Genomic DNA, 17,639 nt, shown 5'->3' with positions numbered 1-17,639 from the left:
TTATTCTTTGCAAATACAATATTTTTTAGCCTCTTTTAAATTAATACAGCCTGCGGTGCTTTCATATGAATTAAGTCGGGATATGTCTTCAACATTGATCGAGATCGCCTTCGAATTTCTATTGTAAATAGCCGTCGCTTGAAATGACGGCTCTTTTGGTAGTGCTTCGAAGGTGAGTCGGTACGTTGACTGATTTGGTTCATCAAACATTTTCAATTCAGCTGACTTTAAATATTTTAAAGTCAAATTAGCGCATTTATCGCTAATATTTTTTTTAATAAAATATTGATTGATTTCCTTAAATATTAGGTTGGTAATATTACTTATGAGTTCATCATTTTTATCTACTGTTTCATATGGTACGCAAGTACACCAATGCTCCGGAATGTTGGCATCGTTACAGGTGCGATCCTCTGGTATTTCTCGAAAAATGCTTACACCACGTATGGTGCCATTGAGGTAAGGAAATTCGTTTTCTGTTTCAGCCACCTCAAGTATATGTTTCATGGTCGCATAAATGTCATATGGCGATGTTAAACGCCGCTGATTTATTTGTAGGCTTCTCATAAAATCCGGATATTCATTTTGATACCATGACGGTATCGATATAAACATTGTGGGTAATCGTTCTTCTAAAAACGCAGATTTTAACCACAGTAATGAACCCCAACGCATTCCATGGTCTGAAAAAAATATCACAATAGAACGTTCCAGAATACCGTCACTCTTCATTCTCATAAGATATTCCAATATTTTCGTATCCATTGTTGCTGACGTCTCAAACGCATTATGACTAAATGAGTTGGCCCAGAATAGCCCAAAAAGCGGATCCGCAAAAAAAGTATTTGCAAGTTGTAGCATAAAATCAAATACATATTCAGCGTGATGTTTACGGCCAACGCAATATTCCAGACCGGCGTTTTTTACAATATCTAAATTTTCTGTGAGGGCCATCAACATGGGCCTGAGATAATAATCGGTCGGCTGTTGAAGAAAACCACATTTTACATAATTAAATGTACTCATGCCATTACAATCTTCTGCATATGCTGTTTTATAACCGTAATTTTTAAAATTATTCCAAATTAGATTACAAATTGGGTCATTCAAACCGCCCACAGTTGTTGGGCGACATTTTTCTTCACCTGTGGTTAAATTGTACGAAGTTAACATAGCCAGCAAATTGGGGAAAGTATTATCGCCTATCTGGAGATGAAAACACATGTTAAATAAGTTTATAGTATATTGCACTAAATTGCTTTATGTTTTTATACAAATACATTCGAACAAAAAAAAAAAAAAAACAAAGAAAAACATTTAACTTCGATTGCACCGAAGCTTTAATACCTTTCAACGGTAAATTTCTTATAGCATGAAACGGTATAAAACGATTTGTCAGCTTTCTTGGCAGCTATAACATAAGTGGTGCGATCTGAATAATGTTTTTAGATTGTAGCGCTGCTTTATATAATTATCGATACCAAATTTCAGGAAGATTTGATCGAATAAAATTACGTTAAAATTTTCCTGTGAGGATATGTAAAGTCTAAAGTCTATGCGGATAATCCCGCTCCGATTTAGGCTTTGGAACAAAATATCATTCACCAGTTGCCAGTCGAAATGCTCGAACGAGTCACGAAAATTGTACTCTACAAGACCATTTGAGACGTAGCTGCGGCCAATATTTGAACAAACATTCCCCATTAAATTTAAAGTTTCTGTGTTTTTTTCTTTAAAAAAGTAGAGCACTTTGAAATGAATCACACTTCACATGGTTCAGAAGTACGATACAATTAGTAGTAGTCGCTAAGATTAGAAGTGCTTTTATGAGCCGGCGTTTCATTGAGTTAATGAATTTTTTGTCGTGAATTCTTGGCTAAACACAATACTGTAAGGACGCCCCAATCACTATATTCGCCAAAAATGGCTTCGTGTCCCTTTCATTTTCCACAAATAAAAAGTATCTTTAAAGGCCATCGTGTTACAACATACAAGTACATAGTTGAAAATCGCTAAAAGAGCTAAAGGCTATCCTAAAAGGCTATCCTTCGACAATTGGAAGAAGCGCTAACATGAGTTCAAAACATTAAATGGGGAATATTTTCAATAAATATATATTTGTTCCAAAAAAATAAAAACGAAAAGTCTCTTTATTTGGCGTGCAATTTTCTGGAAGTGTGTAAAGAGGAAGGTGTTTTTGCGTAATTTCTCGTTTTCAGACAGCTTAGTACTTTGAATCTGTGCGGTAAAATTTTCAGATGAATTTAGTTAGCTGTATACTCATACAATATGAAAATTCGATTTTTGAAACTTTTACGGGTATTGCTAATAATCTTGAAATAAAATTTATTCAATAAAAAGATTCTCTTAAAAAATTGTGTAGTTAAGACTTTCAGTATCTGCTGCGTACTYTCCAGCTCATCTAAGTTATGARGTGACTCAAGTAGTTTCAAATTATTTGAAATTCTCTATTCACATAAGAGCTTTATAGTTCTTTTGAGTTCTGTGTGTCTTTMCATTAATCTGAGTACTCATTATAGATGAATTTTATGATGTGATTTTGTCGAATCTTTTGACATGCGCTCTTGGGGTACTCTGAGTAGTGATACTATATGATATATACTATATATCATTGTACAGAGCATAACTATTAAATTCAATTTATTCATAAGTGCACCTGTTGCATAAAACTGCATTTGAATGCAGGACAAGCTGTTTTAAACTTGTTTTTGCTTGTTCATGCTTATCAAAGATACTAAATCTTCTATACTTATAAAATGAATATACATATGTAAATATGCGTGGTCATTATTCCCGGTTAGCGCTTTCGAGTTTAAAGCCATTAAAAACTCATTGCTTAGGCACTTTTGCACTAACAACTCAATTTAGGTGACGATATAAAGCTTTATAAACACATTTTTTTTAATTTAAAAATTTTCGGTTACAACAATTCTTAAGAATATATATAGAAAATTGCCGTCGTATCACGCTTTTATCACTTTTATCATGTTTAAGCAAACGGTTGGAAAAAATAATATCGAAACGAAAACAATTTTTTTATTTCAAAACAATCTGATAAGTAGCAAACAAACGGTTTTTAAACCTAGGTAGCAATTTTTCAACTCGAAATCACTGCTCTATTATAAGTGTTGATTTTACAAAAGCCTTTGATCATATAGGTGTCCACTCCATACTCAATCAACTTGCTCAGTTAAAAGTTGGTCCAAAAATCCAAAACTATACAAAAGCTATTTTATCAAATAGAATATTTATGGTCAACGTACACGGATATAAATCAAACTTAAAAAAATTATAAAATGGAGTACCATAGGGTTCTCCTCTATCGGTGACGTTATTTCTAATCGCATTTGAAAAAAAAAAAATGCTTTAATGGAAAAAGTTAGTAACATATCCCACTATTTATATGCAGATGATCGCTATTTTGTTTCGAAGATTAATGATGTAAACGCTTGAAAAGTGGTGCACATACAAAGTCTTTATTAAATATTATGAAAGCCTTGAAATTGGGGGAAATCTACTATGGCCTTATTATATTAGGTTGTCAAAAAAGTCTTGCGGTATTTTCGCTAGTTGAGTTTTATTCGTCGCATCGGGTCATGCTATACCTTTTTGGAAAGCTCATTTCACGCGCTAACACGTGTTTGATTGATAGTCGTTCGTGAGTTATAGCGTCGCAAACATGAAGCAAAATAAAGAGACAATACGGTATATTTTACAGTACTACTACGAGAAAGGCAAAAATGCATCTCAAGCCGCCAATAAAATTTGTGCAGTTTATGGACTCGATACAGTTCCATTTCCACCACACAACGATGGTTTCAACGTTTTCGTTCTGGTGTAGAGGTGGTCGAAGATGCGCCACGCTCCGGAAGGCCTGTCGTCGAAAATCGCGATAAAATCGTTGAATTGGTCGAAAGAGACCGGCATAGTAGCAGCCGTAGCATCGGTCAATAGCTGGGCATGAGTCATCAAACCGTTATTTAAAAAAAAAAAAATAAAAATTAAAAATACCGCAAGACTTTTTTGAATCTTTCGTTTTTGACAACCTATTATATATAAATACCCAAACGCTGTCTGCAGAAAATAAAAAATAATTCCCACATAGCAGCGCGCATAATCAGTTCCGCGTTTCGAACAACTCCAATTGCATGAATGAGTATGAACTGAAACTCCTTTCTATTGAAGACTGCATTTTTTAATTAACTGGGAATAAAATATATAACTGCAAACACAAAACTCAAATACCATCCTGTACACAGACTTTAAGGCTCTAGCTCACGCCAAAAGATACCTAAAAATTAATTTTACAAGCACGGAAATCGTCAAAATGGCTAAGAATTTAGATATAGATTTTTCGAAACTAAAAACTTACAAAGTATTCAGTCCTCCCTGGAAATCTGCAGAATCTCTTTTCTCATTAAGGCAATGCAGAGGAAGTGCAAAAATGTAAACAAAAGTAGACAGTTCTTTGGTACTGTGATGGTTCAAAGAAAGTTGAAAACACTTTTGCTTTTACAACAGAATCTAAAAACTAATCAAAAATAGACTTTTGCTTAGCTAAAAGGCTATATCTAATAATATGCCCCGATAGTCAATAAACGCTTTAAAATTGGCAAATATTAGCGATATTCTCGCATGTAGGGTCAAAGAGAGAGAGGTCATATTAAAATAAATAAATAAATTTGAAGTGTCTGTGTTTTTTCTTTAAAAAATTAGGAAACCGAAATGAATCACTCTTTATTACTCCTACAAGTGAGCCACTTTTTGGTGAGGGATGGACGTGTGCAAAAATCGTCGACAACTCAAAAACTGAGTAATTACTTTGCGTATATATGTACAGAGAGATGGACACGCTAATCGTATATATTTTATAGGGTCTTAACTTTTCATACTGGGTGCTAAAAACTTCGTGGCACATTGTATATACCATTATTAGAATTTTTTTTTTTGTTGTAGAAAAAAATTTTAATTTAGATAATTTTGGAAATTTATTTTTATAAAACAACTCACTTTATTATAGCCTTGTAACTCGAACCAATTATTCATCTGCAAATGCTTAAATGTCTCCGGCATGGTACGTCGCAAGTTTATACGGGAAACACTATCTATGCCCAATAATAATACATTGGGCTTCTTGCGTGAGCTTGTTGTGTGCTTTTTACTCGAGTTAGTGGCACTGTTATTTTTTTGTTGAACGAATGAGAAAGCATCCTTTTGAATGATAGTAGTATTTGCATCCTTGGTCAATGAACATTCGGTAATTATATACTCTATGTGTAAAGGCACCATAAAATCCTGATGAAAGGTAGAGCATGGCAGTATCCTAAATAATAAAAAGGGAGTAAGAAAGTGGTGTGGGTATAATTAAAATGAAATTACATTTTTCGTTCACATATACTATAATTTATTGAATTTTTACACTGACGTAGAGGCTTCGAATATTGCAAGTATAGTTTAGAACTGTATAAAGATAAAGATTGATCACTGTTTACCGTAAGAGGTAAGTTGAATTTTCATAAAATAGTGCTTAAATATTCGCCATTAAACTATACTGTATCAAATATTAGACAATCACTTAATTTTGGTAAGAAATCTTACACATTAGCTGATATACCTATAAGGTATAAAGCAAACCGGATCCTCGAAAATCTTTATATCAGTATTACGTATAAGGAAGCTAGTAAAGTATTGAGTATCTGATTTATTCATTTTTGGCATTACGAAATTTCATTAAGGTATACATATTATGGGTTGACCAATATTTAAGGTATACTACGAGCGGGGAGTTTGTAAATCCTTGTTTAAGCTATATGGGGTTAGGGGATGTATTATCCTGATTTTATCTATTTTATGCAGAAGATTACAATGTTATTAGAAAGAGATAGTTCTTGATATTCACTGAGTTTTAGGAGAAGTATTGATACTGTTAAATTTCAATACTAGATCTCACAACCAAATCCATTGGGGTCAACGTGTACGGTTCCTGGGGCCTTCAAAAGTTATGGTTCGATTTCGCTAAACTTTAGACCTGAAAACATATATCTTACACGTATTTGTGCAAAGCCTTATTCTGATGGCGTCATTTACTCTCCTCTCGATTTATATTCAAGGTGCATTCCAAAGTAAACAGTTTTCGAATCAAGCGCCCCTTGGAGGCGCCATCTCCATATCGACTGGTGCGTTAGTATCTGTTATCTTTATCGATTGTCATTTCATCCATTGGAAGAGAAGTTATTGCGTTTTAAGTGTCAGTATGTTCGTGTTATCGGTGCGAAAATGAGTTTCGAATAAAGAGCCAACCTTAAATTTTTTTTTAAAATTGGTGAAACTTTTACCGAAACGTTTCAATTGATGAAACAAATTTATGGCGATTATTGCCTATCCCATAGCAGAGTGTACGAGTGGTTTCAATGTTTTCAAAGTGGTCGTGAGGACATAAATGACAATCCACATGTTGATTGTCCAATGAAAATCCGTAGTCACCGGAAATTCCATCGAAACTGTGCGTGAATTCATGAAAAATCAGCCGAAATCTTCATTGAAATTCATGGAAATGGAATTGAATATCTCCAAAACATCGATTCATCGCATTTTGACCGAATATTTAAGCTTAAGAAAAGTGTGTGCACGGTTTGTTTCGCACAAATTGACTGACGACTAAAAATTGCTCAGAATCCAACATTCGAAGGACGATTATTTGACAAAAAATCACATTTTAACCATTAACCACTCCTCGTATTCACCGGATATGGCAGCGTGCGACTTCTTCCTTCTCGGAAAAATGCATGAAGGTAAGCAGAAGGAGACTATTTTGAACAAAATAAATTGATTTTGCCATTTGTTATGTTTTTTTTAAGTTCTGTTTACTTTGGAACGCACCTTGTATATACTATCAAATGAAATAATCATATTTAGTTTTATATTGTTATATATGGGAAGTAGGAGTGGATGTAGTACAATAATATAATAATAATGCATGTCAAGATGCTATAATGCACCAAATTTGGTTGAAATTGGTCAAATAGTTACTGACATATAGAATTTCACCTAAAGGTGGTCGGTGTCACACCTATTCTTAAATTTTGTTACCGGCTCCTAAAAAACTCTTCTACATTATCTTATTCAGTGAGTTGTGGCACTTTCAGCACGTATACCTAGTGCCAATAAGATACATAGCTCATGCAGGCACAGGCTTGTACATATTTGTACTAAAGCAGTATTCTTATGCGATAAATTTAGTCAATTAAATAATACAGACTTTCCGTCTACCAAAACTACTTTTTTGCATAGTATACAAACAAATAAACAATAATGGTTAACCAATATATATAGCAAAAACACTATTATCGTATTATCTACATAAATTCAACAGACAACAACAACCACTTCAGTTCATTATTAACTCACTCGAATTTATTATCAGCGCTTCTACCGCTGCCACTTCGCACAATTTGCCGATAACAACAGCCGACATCCGTAGCGCTGGCATTTAAGGGTTTAACAGCTCGTTCAATAGCCTCCACATTCATATGTAGAAAGTATTGTCGTGCATTTAGCTGATAGTTGATTATTATGAATGGTTCGTCGGTTGTACAATTGGTGTAGTTAAAATCTCGTCGATTGAAGAGTTCCGCCACACCCTTCTCGAAAGGATCCACAAATGGCACACGACATTGCGAGGTGTAAATAAAATATTTTTGCAGCTCTTGTGTTGGTGATGAAGATTTTGGTGAAAATGTTGTTATTACTGATGATGTGCCTTCGGTTATTGCTGCTGGGATTGCTGTTGATACATGTACGAGTATATTAATGAAGTTAGTTGGGAACAATTACTTAGTTATGCTTATCACAGAGGGTTTAGTTATCTGCAGTATTTGTATACCCTGAACATAGTATATTAAGTTTGCCAAAGATTCTCATACCGAAAGGAAAATGTAGAATCTACAAAAGTAGACCAATAGGGACAGCGACGTCATATTTTTTCACGCTCTTTAGACATTTCTCTATAGTAAAATTTGCCATTTTATCATTCAAATATATTTGAATCCACTCGCACAGTACAAGGTGTTTCCGTGAGACAGTTCTTTGCTCGTAGTGTCGAGAATATTGCTGTCGCTAGCGCATCAATTGTGAAAGACCCAATTAGTCTCTCATACGTCATTCTTAAGCGTTGGGTATCTCTGTGACGTCGTTGTGGTGAATTTTTCAGTAAGATCTTGGCTTACATCCCTACAAGATCGAATTGATGCCAGAACTGAAGCTGCTTGACCATCAGAATCGTCGTATGTTCGTGAATTGGGCTGTGCAACAACTTGAAAATGATCCGGATTTTCATCGAAAAATCATCTTCAGCGATCATTCTCATTTCTGCCTGAATGGATATGTCAATAAGCAAAATAAGCGTTATTGGCGAGGCAGTAAGCCACAAGTACTCCATGAGTCACCTTTGCATCCCAAAAAATTACGGTTTGATGTGCGGTACTTCATTCGTGATGACCAAGACCGGCACGTTACTGTCAATGAGAATCGCTACCGCTCAATGAATGATATGGACTTGCACAATATGTGGTTCCAACAGGACGGCGCCATAAGCCACACAGCAAATGTCACAATCGATTTATTGATTTATTGTGGAGCTCCGTCAAATTTTTCTCTCAAAAATGCTGTTCCTTGATCGGAACCGCCGATATTGGACCACTATGCCATATAGTTGCTACATAAACTGAACCTTCGGAATCAAGAGCTTGTACGGCAAAAAAACGGTACAATCATAAAATACAACCGAAGAAACTGCCTTACAAACCGACGGATCAAAATTAAGTTTTTGTACGAAATATTTTATATTTGTGAAGATTATTATAGCTTCGGTGCAGCAGAGTTAACACTTTTTTTTCACAATAAAAATAAAATAATATAGTTTGTATAAATTTTTCACAAGGCAGACAAAATTGTATTGCTTTTTTATATTTATTTGTAAGTACTTATGTATGTATATCATATGATTGACATGCAATATAAAATTACGACTAATGAAATCGTATCTTCATTATTATCAACATAACGGTAATTGGAACTCACAATTGTTTTTATTTAATATTCTCGCCAGTCATATCTGCATATTACTTACATTTTTGTAATTTTTTGTTATTAAGTTTTGCACTCTTATCCACAAAATTGATGTTGCTATCTATGTCGCTAGAGGATTGCCAATAAAGCAAGTGTAGTATAAAAATGATCATACAAAATATTATGATATGTTTCGATTGAATTTTTTGCTCTTTGTATGTATTATTGTGTAGTAATTTATATTTTATTTTCGACATGATTGCAAGTATTTTTTAATAAGATACATAAGTATATATCTTTGTTTGGAAGGCTTTTGTTAGAATTTCTATTTGTTTTCGCACGAACTTAGTTTTCGGCACTAAAGCTCTACTTGACTTCACCCTTACCTATTTATATGTCAATATCGTTGCAGTTTTTTATTGATGTTTTCCTCGTCTCGATAACTCGGCTTTTACTGTTTGCTACTGGCTGAGTTCGCGGTTCGTTAGAAATTACATATACATATTTCTTATCGCTCATATTTTTTATACCAGCGCGCAATTGTGTTGCATACAAGTGTACGGCTTTTAAACATAAATCGGCCGATACTGCTGCAATTTCACGTTCGATATTCGTACGAAGTTCATCACGGGTAGCTGGCTTGTTGGTCTAGATCATAGCCTTACAGGAAACAGTCTAAAGGCGTCAAATGACAAGACCGAGGCGCCCAGTTGACTGGGCCATTTCGTCAGACAACACGTTCACCAAACTTGGTTTTCAATAAATCGATTGAGACATTCACTGTGTGGCTTGTGACGCCTTCCTTGTGGAACTACATATTGTCCATGTCCATATCATCAAATTCGGGCCAAAAATATTCGGTTATCAATGAACAGTAATATTCTCGACACTACTGGGACTTTTTTGTCTCACTGGTACGGGAACATTTTGTACTATGTCTTTGGACTAAAATTTTTCCACTAGACGCGCAATTATTGACCTGATAGGACGATTATGACGCCCATAAAGTGTCCGTAGCTTGGGGTCCATGGACCTCTTAATCATTTTGGATACAGTTCTTGGAAAAAATATGCAAGCATCCCTGCAAAAACCAAATATCTAGCATGGCACTTATAGGTAATAGAGTAGCGCGCCACTGTCTAAACAACGCCAACCGTTTCTCGTTTACTCTAAATATAAACATATGTTTTCAATGCATTTTTATTGTTATTGTATTTTTGTTCACTTATTGCAAAATGTCAAATTTTCTGGAAACTCTATTAGTTAAACTTAATTTGAGCTAATATTTCAAAGATTTTAAATTGCTTCTGAACGAGTCTGTAACGAGTTTTTCTATGTTACCTGTATACACATTGATTCTGAAAGTAAACACGGCGGCATTATCAGAAGAAACTAGAAACAAGCAGCAATTACGAGAGCTACATATATTAATAATTGTGTAAAAACATTTGATGGTGCACTTTATAAATATTATGAAATGTTACGCAAATTGCAATATACATAAAACCACTTCCAGCTTCTCGGTAAAATTAGCGAAAAAGGGTATGAAAAGAACTTTATCTCTTGACTCCAAAACTGAGAGACTAGTTCGCTTACATACAGTCAGATAGTCATTTATATATAGAACATTTATAAGGTATCCGACATTTTTCTCTGAGTGTTAAAAATTTCGTGGCACAATCAAAATTGAGGGTATAAAAAAAAATACACAATACTTATATATAGTGACGAGCTGAATCCATTTGCCAATGTCCGTCAGTCTATTTGTCTAATCAAAAGTTGATTAAAGTTCCAGCGACAAATGAATTTGATGGGTGCTTTGATGGGTGCATAACTGATAGACCCAAAGGTATAAGGTCTGACCAGAGACTTAAATCTGTTACCATGGGGATCAGTTAAGCCTTGGAGTTCGGTCAAATCTGCTCATTGGGTTAGGCTCGTTAAGGAGATTCGTGGTGGCGGTGCTTTAAATCTAATGGCAGGTAGAATTGAAGATTCCTTTCAGTGTGGAGTCGCACTGTGGTTTTTGATCGTCTTCGAACACGACCAAGGTGAAAAAGGTATCCCCTCCACCCAACCAATTGTAACCCGATCAACACATTGTTTCGATCTACATGCTTTTAACGACCGGGAGGTTAGGCTGTCTCTGTTAGCACATTTTACGTATTGATTGTAGTCTCGGACGTCGTGCTATTCGCACCAAATATCATGGCTTGTTTGTGGCCTGAGCTACTTATGAAGCCGCAATATGGTGCTGAACAGTGATCCTCATGCATGTTTTGTCAGGTGCAACCCTTCTTGACCTGATTGTTATAGTGCGTGCTGTTGTATCCATGTTAAGAAGGGGCTTGAGTATGTTTTTGCTGAGGAATGAATGGAGTTCTAATGATGACGTGAAGAGGCAGAGATATTTAGGGAGCAAGAGGCTTCTAGATAATATGGTCAGGTGTAAGTGGTCCGGGTTTTCTGCTTACGGGGCACCTATCTGATAGATCGGGATGATTGTGTGGGGAGCGTGTCGAGGATTGGGTGCAAGTTATTGTACACTGTCCGATGTACTCGGACTCGGGATTAGCTGGGCCGATGGGAGTTTAGCTGTTAGCGGTGTGATGCCCACTAATCGGATTGCCGAACAGTTAGGGACGTTTGCACGCGAATTGTTTTGGCAGCGAAGGCGTTTAACCTCTGGTCACTAGTCCAGACCAGTACGCAAGGTCAACTTGTATTAGTTTCGGCTAAGAGGTCTGACCGGCACCACGGGGAGCAGGAGCCCTTGGAGTTCGCAGCAACCTGCTCATGAGGACTGACCCCTTGGGGAGTATCGTGGTGATTATGGTTAAAACGCGATGGGTCTCGAACCCTACCAAGGTGGTTAGTGTGTCCATGCTACAATGTCAATTGGTATTGAAAAATGCCTGGCATTTTCAGCGCCGATCAATGGTTTGATTTGATTCGGTGTGCTTTTGAGCGCTGTGAGGCTGCAGTCAGCTGATACTTTGGATATCTTAGCAGATTTTGATGCTTTCAAGTATGCAGATTACGTCCTTATTTAAGAAAATTATGACTGTGCTTAGTATGGAAAAGCTGAAAGGTATTCCACCTCTGATGGTCCACAAATGCTGCAATTAATGAAAGATACAGATTATATCAAAGTTATGAAAGTATTGGAAATTGAATCGTGGAGAAACTTTGTGTTGGTAGTCGAAAATTTTCTACATACCATAAGTGCCGAATTATGAAGAAATTATCCAATATATGCAGGCAAAATTGAGTATGAAGTTCGACTATCTGCGCAATAATCTGGATACATTGTGAGGTGCATCAACTATTAATTATTTTAAAACTTTTTGAAGTTATCGGTTATTCGAGCCATGTAAATTTTGAGTGCAACATGTGAAATTAAATGTCGAAGCGGCTCCTTTAAAAATTCAGAAATTGCAGATATCAGTAACTACATACATACATATGTCATAAAATACTATACATATTAACTGTGTGTTCTACATGAATGCAAATTGCATATTTTGTATAATTTACAAATATCGCGATTCTAACAATAAGTGATATTTTGAAGTGGTCATATTGCGAGTGCACAGATTTGTTAACCCTTACCAGCGCCAAATTATGTTTCTTTCTTCGATAACTTTATACGTATGAGAATGATGACTGGAAGAGTTGATTTTCGAAAGAAACTTGAGAGTATTAAAAAAGCTGCCAAAGAAATGAATTATGCGAAAAACTTAAAATTGAACGATAATAATGAACGAACATCGATATCAAAGGGATATATATTTTAAGGAAGAAATCAAAATTAAACATAGATAGTATCTCTATTGTGGAATTTTAATAATGGATAAAAATATTTAACAAAGATATTGTCTCAAATTTTGTATTTCTAACCAATCGTGTGCGAAATTGTTGCGAATGTTGGAGAAGTCTTTCGGTGGTTCAGTTTTATGTTTATAAAACACTAGCCTTCAAAGACTTTCGACCTCTTCAACTGATGAAAATATTACAAAAGTAAAAGGCGTAAATGGGAAAACCATACGAAATATTGCAAAATTGAATTTCGAATTACTAAACATAGTACATATTTTTAGTATAACAATCTCGTATTTAATAAAAATGTATTAAATAATTATAATAATAAAGCATTATTCGCGACAGATGCAGTATTTTTTTGCTTTTTTCATATCAATACAGTATGCTGTCTGCTCATAGGAATCTAGACGCGAAATGTCCTCCACATTAATTTCAATTTTATTTGCAGTCCTATTAAAAAGAACCGTTGCTTGGAAGTCCTTAAATCCGGGCCGTACAAAGTACCACAATCGGTACGTTGGTTCATTATCACTTTTACTATCTTTTCTGCTTGTTTTTCGTAAGGCTTGATAAATATTGTTTAACTTGAGAATAGCACATTTTCTTTCAATATTTTTACTAACGAGATATTTATTCATCTCATCAATTAATAAATGAGCAACATTTTTCACCTCTTTATCATTAATCGAAACAATTTCATATAGCAAACAAGTACACCAGTGATCGCCAATGCCCGCCTTGAGACAAGTACGATTCTCTGGGATTTCACGAAATATGCTGTTGCCTTGTGTAGTGTCGCTTAGATAGGGGAATTCTATTACGGGATTGGCCAATTCCAGTATATGCTTCAGTGCTGCATATATATCAAACGGTGATGTTAGTCGATTCTTATTCACCTGCAAGGCTTTCACAAATTCGGGATGCTCATTGCGATACCATTGTGGTAATGATATAAACATCATTGGTAAACGTTCTTCTAAGAAACCAGACTTTAATTTCAATAATGGACCAAAACGCATGCCATGATCAGCAAAAAGGAATACAATAGTACGTTCTAAAATATGTTCATCTTTCATTCGCTCCAGATATTCTAAAATTTTCATATCCATCGTGGCTGGCATAGCGAAGGAATTATGACTAAATGAATTCATCCAGAAAAGTCCGAAAATGGGTTCATCAATATAGGTAAACGAAAACTGTAGCGCATAGTCGAGTATGTATTGTGCGTAATGTTTGCGACCGATGCAGTCGGGTAGACCGTCTATTTTCTCAACGCGCATATTATTTTCGATACATATTGTAAAAGGTCGTAGATAATAATCGGTTGGGGGTTCCACAAATCCATACCTTCCATAATTAAACGTACTAATTATTGGTACATCTTCTGCGTAAGCGGTTCGATAGCCGTAATCTCTGAAATTATTCCAAATTAGATTGCACATACGTTGATTGTAGCCACCGAGCGATTTGCATTGACACTTCTTCTCGGCTGTAGGTTGATTGTATGAGGTTAAGGCTGCCATTAAATTTGGAAACGTATTATCGGCGATCTAATGATAAAAATTACATTTTTATTATATACAAATTAATAAAGGCTGTTTGAATTTACTTTATTGAAACCTTTCAGCTCAAACCAATCATTTCTCTGCAAATGCATAAAGGTTTTGGGCATAGTGCGGCGCAGGTTTATGCGGGAGAGGCTATCAATACCCAATAAAAGCACACTTGGCTTTTTTATTTCAAGTTCCAAAAATCTTTTGGCATTAAATGAATTTGTTAAATTACGATATTGTATAAATGTGAAGGCATCTTTTTGAATTGCCACTTTCGTTTCGTTACCGATATAGCACTCGGTTATTATGTAGTCGATATGGCGTGGCACCAAGAAATCTTGTTGAAATCGATGGCAAGATGAAAGGCTATATTATAGTCAATAATTAAGGATTTAAAAGTTTAGAAAATTGAGAGAGTTTTGTATAAAATGTACAATATGACAGCAATGAAGGTTAGGAGGGTTTTTTAATAAGAGCGCTACAAAAGTGCTTTTGTTTTTGCATGGTCACCATGGGCATGCTTGCTGAAGTCCAGAAGAAGATCGATACTGCTGTAAGTCCATAACATCTAATTCGTTCCAAAAATATTCGGTTATCATTGAGCGATAGCGATTCTCACTCACAGTAACGTGCCGCTCTTGATTATCACACATGATGTACCGAACAATGACGCCGGTGGCCTATAAACCGCACTAAACATTAACTTTTTCAGAATGCAATGATGATTCATGTAGTACGTGTCGATTGGAATCTGGCCAATAACGCATATTTTGCTTATTGAGGAAGACATTCAATCAGAAATGAGTCTCATCCACAAGCTGATAGTCCGCTGAAATCCGGATCATTTCAAGTTGTTGCTCAGCCCAATTCACGAATATACGATGATTCTGGTTGTCAAGTGGCTTCAATTCTTGCGTCAATTTGATCTTGTAAGGATGTAGACCAAGATCTTTTCGCGAAACCGCCACAATTACGTCACAGAGATGCCCAACGCTTTAGAACGACGTTTGGGAGACTGATTTGGGTCTTCATCTATACCACTGGCACTTCTTTGCCTCACTGGCAGGTGTATTCACACTGCTTTGTGCCTGTGAATTTAAATTTTTCCACAAGACATTTAATTGTTGATCTGATAGGACGGTTATGATTGGACGTCGCGCTTTTAAAGTTGAGGCCACTGACTCCGAATTTCGGTAGTAAATTTTAATAGTTTCAGCTCGTTGTTGGATTGTATATCTTTGCATGAGCAAATGGCAAACTTTAGTGAAGAGAATTGTCAAAAGAGCGGGGAAAAATATGGCGCTCTTTACTGTCCCTATCGGTCTACTTTTGTACCGTTCCTGTTGAAAAACCCGTTATAGGTAAGTGAGCAATTTTAGCACCACTCTACTCTGTCCCTTCATACGAGGACAAAAATAGTAGCATTCTTTAATCGTAAATCATATTCAGTACGATTGAAGGTGTAAAATTATGTCTTCACCCAAACAAATACTTACTCATAACCGCTGGTGGGAACCTCATATATTCCTGACCGCTTTATTTCCCTATAACAGCAGTGCACATCCTCAATATTGCCATCATTTGCTTTCGAAATTTCCGCCATTGCCGACAAATTCATATGTAGCTTATACTGTTTGGTCTCGTGTAGATAAATTTGCTGGACGAGTGCTACATCTTTTGTACAATTCAAGTATGTAAACTTTTTGGCATCAAAAATTGGAAGTACATCAGGAGAAAATGGATCCACATAAGGTATTTGGCACTCAGATGTGAGCACAAAATAATCTGTCGCCGCTATGTCAGTTTCAGTGCGATAAAAGTGGCGAGCATTGAGCGTATAGAGTATACGTATAAACAGAATTATCAAACCAATCACTATAATCTGTATTGAGTTCAATATTATTGCCTTAATATGTGTCCTGCGTGATGTTATGCTATCAATTGGTAAATATTTTGATTTAAACATTTTGTTTATTTAATTATGTTAAGTATATGCACAAATGAAAAGTATCTACAATAAACCAAAAATAAAAATATTTTTTTCAAAACGTTTTTTTGGTTTTCCGTTTTGTCATTGAACTGAAGAGAAATTTTCCCTTAAAGTGTTGCCAACCAGCATTTTCTATCAACTTTTAGGTAGGTTTATTTTTAGAATGAGAAAAAAAAAAAAGTGTTTAAAGTTTTACGCGCTGAGGCTAACTGATCGGAAGACTTTGATGTTTCAGCGGTTTGGACGATGAAAGCCTATGTTTACTTCTAGCTTTTTTGCTTTCACCCAGGAAAAATGTTCGATACTTGCGAAATACTAGAATAACCTAAACCATTAGAAAATTTAATTACTTTCATTAAAGGAATCTTAAAAGCTCATACAATTGATCGCTTTTTAGAAATTGTCTTAGGTAATCTACGTTGCATAAAATAGGAGCCGATGCTTCAGATTTGTGGTGTTAACTCGCCGGTAATGACGCTCTTAATGAGTCAAATGCGCCACAGGATGAACACAGTCGAACAGAATATGTCGGTGTGGTATTACGAAATGCAAGAGTAATCAATTAGATACTAAATATATATCTTTAAGGTGTAATAGTGGCATAAACTATCTATTACTATTGAACTCAATTCAGCACTTTCTTTGATTGACTTCGTAATTTTTGTTAAAATGTAATTGTGAACATAACAAATGTGCTGATATTATTTTTATTTCCGCTTAGTGATTGAATTCGTCCTCGAGCATTATCATATGCATTATATTTACTATCATGATAACAGTATGCAGTTTTTTTACTCAACATTTGGCAGATAAGTTACTTGCATAGCTACGACTTCTCAAAGCCTTAAAATACAGTATACACTATGCAAATTGACTGAAAAAATGCTGACCTAAGAATGCTTGTAAACTTTTGTCTTGTTCTAAGTTACCTCTTATATGCGTAAATTTGGAAGTTGGGAACGTATCGACCCGATTTTATCAATTAACTAATATCATGCCACATACTAAACAATGTTTCCTGGGTTTTATTAAGGAATAAAATCAGTCGGATGTAAATCTTGGTAATATTATAAGTGGGCTAGGTCAAGTTCTGTAATTTTTATACTCTCGCAACAAAGTTGCTAAAGAGAGTATTATAGTTTTGTTCACATAACGGTTGTTTGTAAGTCCTAAAACTAAAAGAGTCA

At 35.3% G+C, this 17,639-nt stretch overlaps 2 protein-coding genes across 2 annotated transcripts; both read right to left on the bottom strand.

The window, feature by feature from the left end:
* On the bottom strand, nt 1-11,363 carry LOC108965702. The gene is made up of 5 exons (XM_018928286.1): nt 11,251-11,363; nt 9,149-9,216; nt 7,429-7,804; nt 5,032-5,344; nt 1-1,206 (listed from the first exon to the last, which is right to left on the bottom strand). Exons 1-5 carry the CDS (start codon nt 11,361-11,363, stop codon nt 1-3), a joined length of 2,076 nt encoding a protein of 691 aa, XP_018783831.1.
* Nucleotides 11,364-13,241: 1,878 nt separating this feature from the next.
* Nucleotides 13,242-16,428, bottom strand: LOC108966164. The gene is made up of 3 exons (XM_018928929.1): nt 15,959-16,428; nt 14,519-14,828; nt 13,242-14,459 (listed from the first exon to the last, which is right to left on the bottom strand). The coding sequence occupies exons 1-3, from the start codon at nt 16,426-16,428 to the stop codon at nt 13,242-13,244; spliced, it is 1,998 nt and encodes a 665-aa protein (XP_018784474.1).
* Nucleotides 16,429-17,639: the final 1,211 nt, after the last annotated feature.

The sequence above is a fragment of the Bactrocera latifrons genome, unplaced genomic scaffold (genome assembly GCF_001853355.1).
Source record: "Bactrocera latifrons isolate USDA-ARS-PBARC rearing strain unplaced genomic scaffold, ASM185335v1 scaffold_10, whole genome shotgun sequence".
Lineage (NCBI taxonomy): Eukaryota > Metazoa > Arthropoda > Insecta > Diptera > Tephritidae > Bactrocera > Bactrocera latifrons.
Note: the sequence above shows the minus strand (reverse complement) of the source record. Positions and strands in the feature narration are given on the sequence as shown.

Excerpts from the sequence above, each read along its gene's own strand:
- LOC108965702 (XM_018928286.1), bottom strand. The coding sequence starts at position 11,363 with ATGCATGAGGATCACTGTTCAGCACCATATTGCGGCTTCATAAGTAGC. Across the intron at positions 7,805-9,148 it reads TAACAAAAAATTACAAAAAT|CAATCCCAGCAGCAATAACC; the intron begins GTAAGTAATATG and ends ATGTATCAACAG. Across the intron at positions 5,345-7,428 it reads AGCGCTGATAATAAATTCGA|GATACTGCCATGCTCTACCT; the intron begins GTGAGTTAATAA and ends TTTATTATTTAG.
- LOC108966164 (XM_018928929.1), bottom strand. The coding sequence starts at position 16,428 with ATGTTTAAATCAAAATATTTACCAATTGATAGCATAACATCACGCAGG. Across the intron at positions 14,829-15,958 it reads GTTCCCACCAGCGGTTATGA|CCTTTCATCTTGCCATCGAT; the intron begins GTAAGTATTTGT and ends ACTATAATATAG. Across the intron at positions 14,460-14,518 it reads AGCTGAAAGGTTTCAATAAA|ATCGCCGATAATACGTTTCC; the intron begins GTAAATTCAAAC and ends TTTTATCATTAG.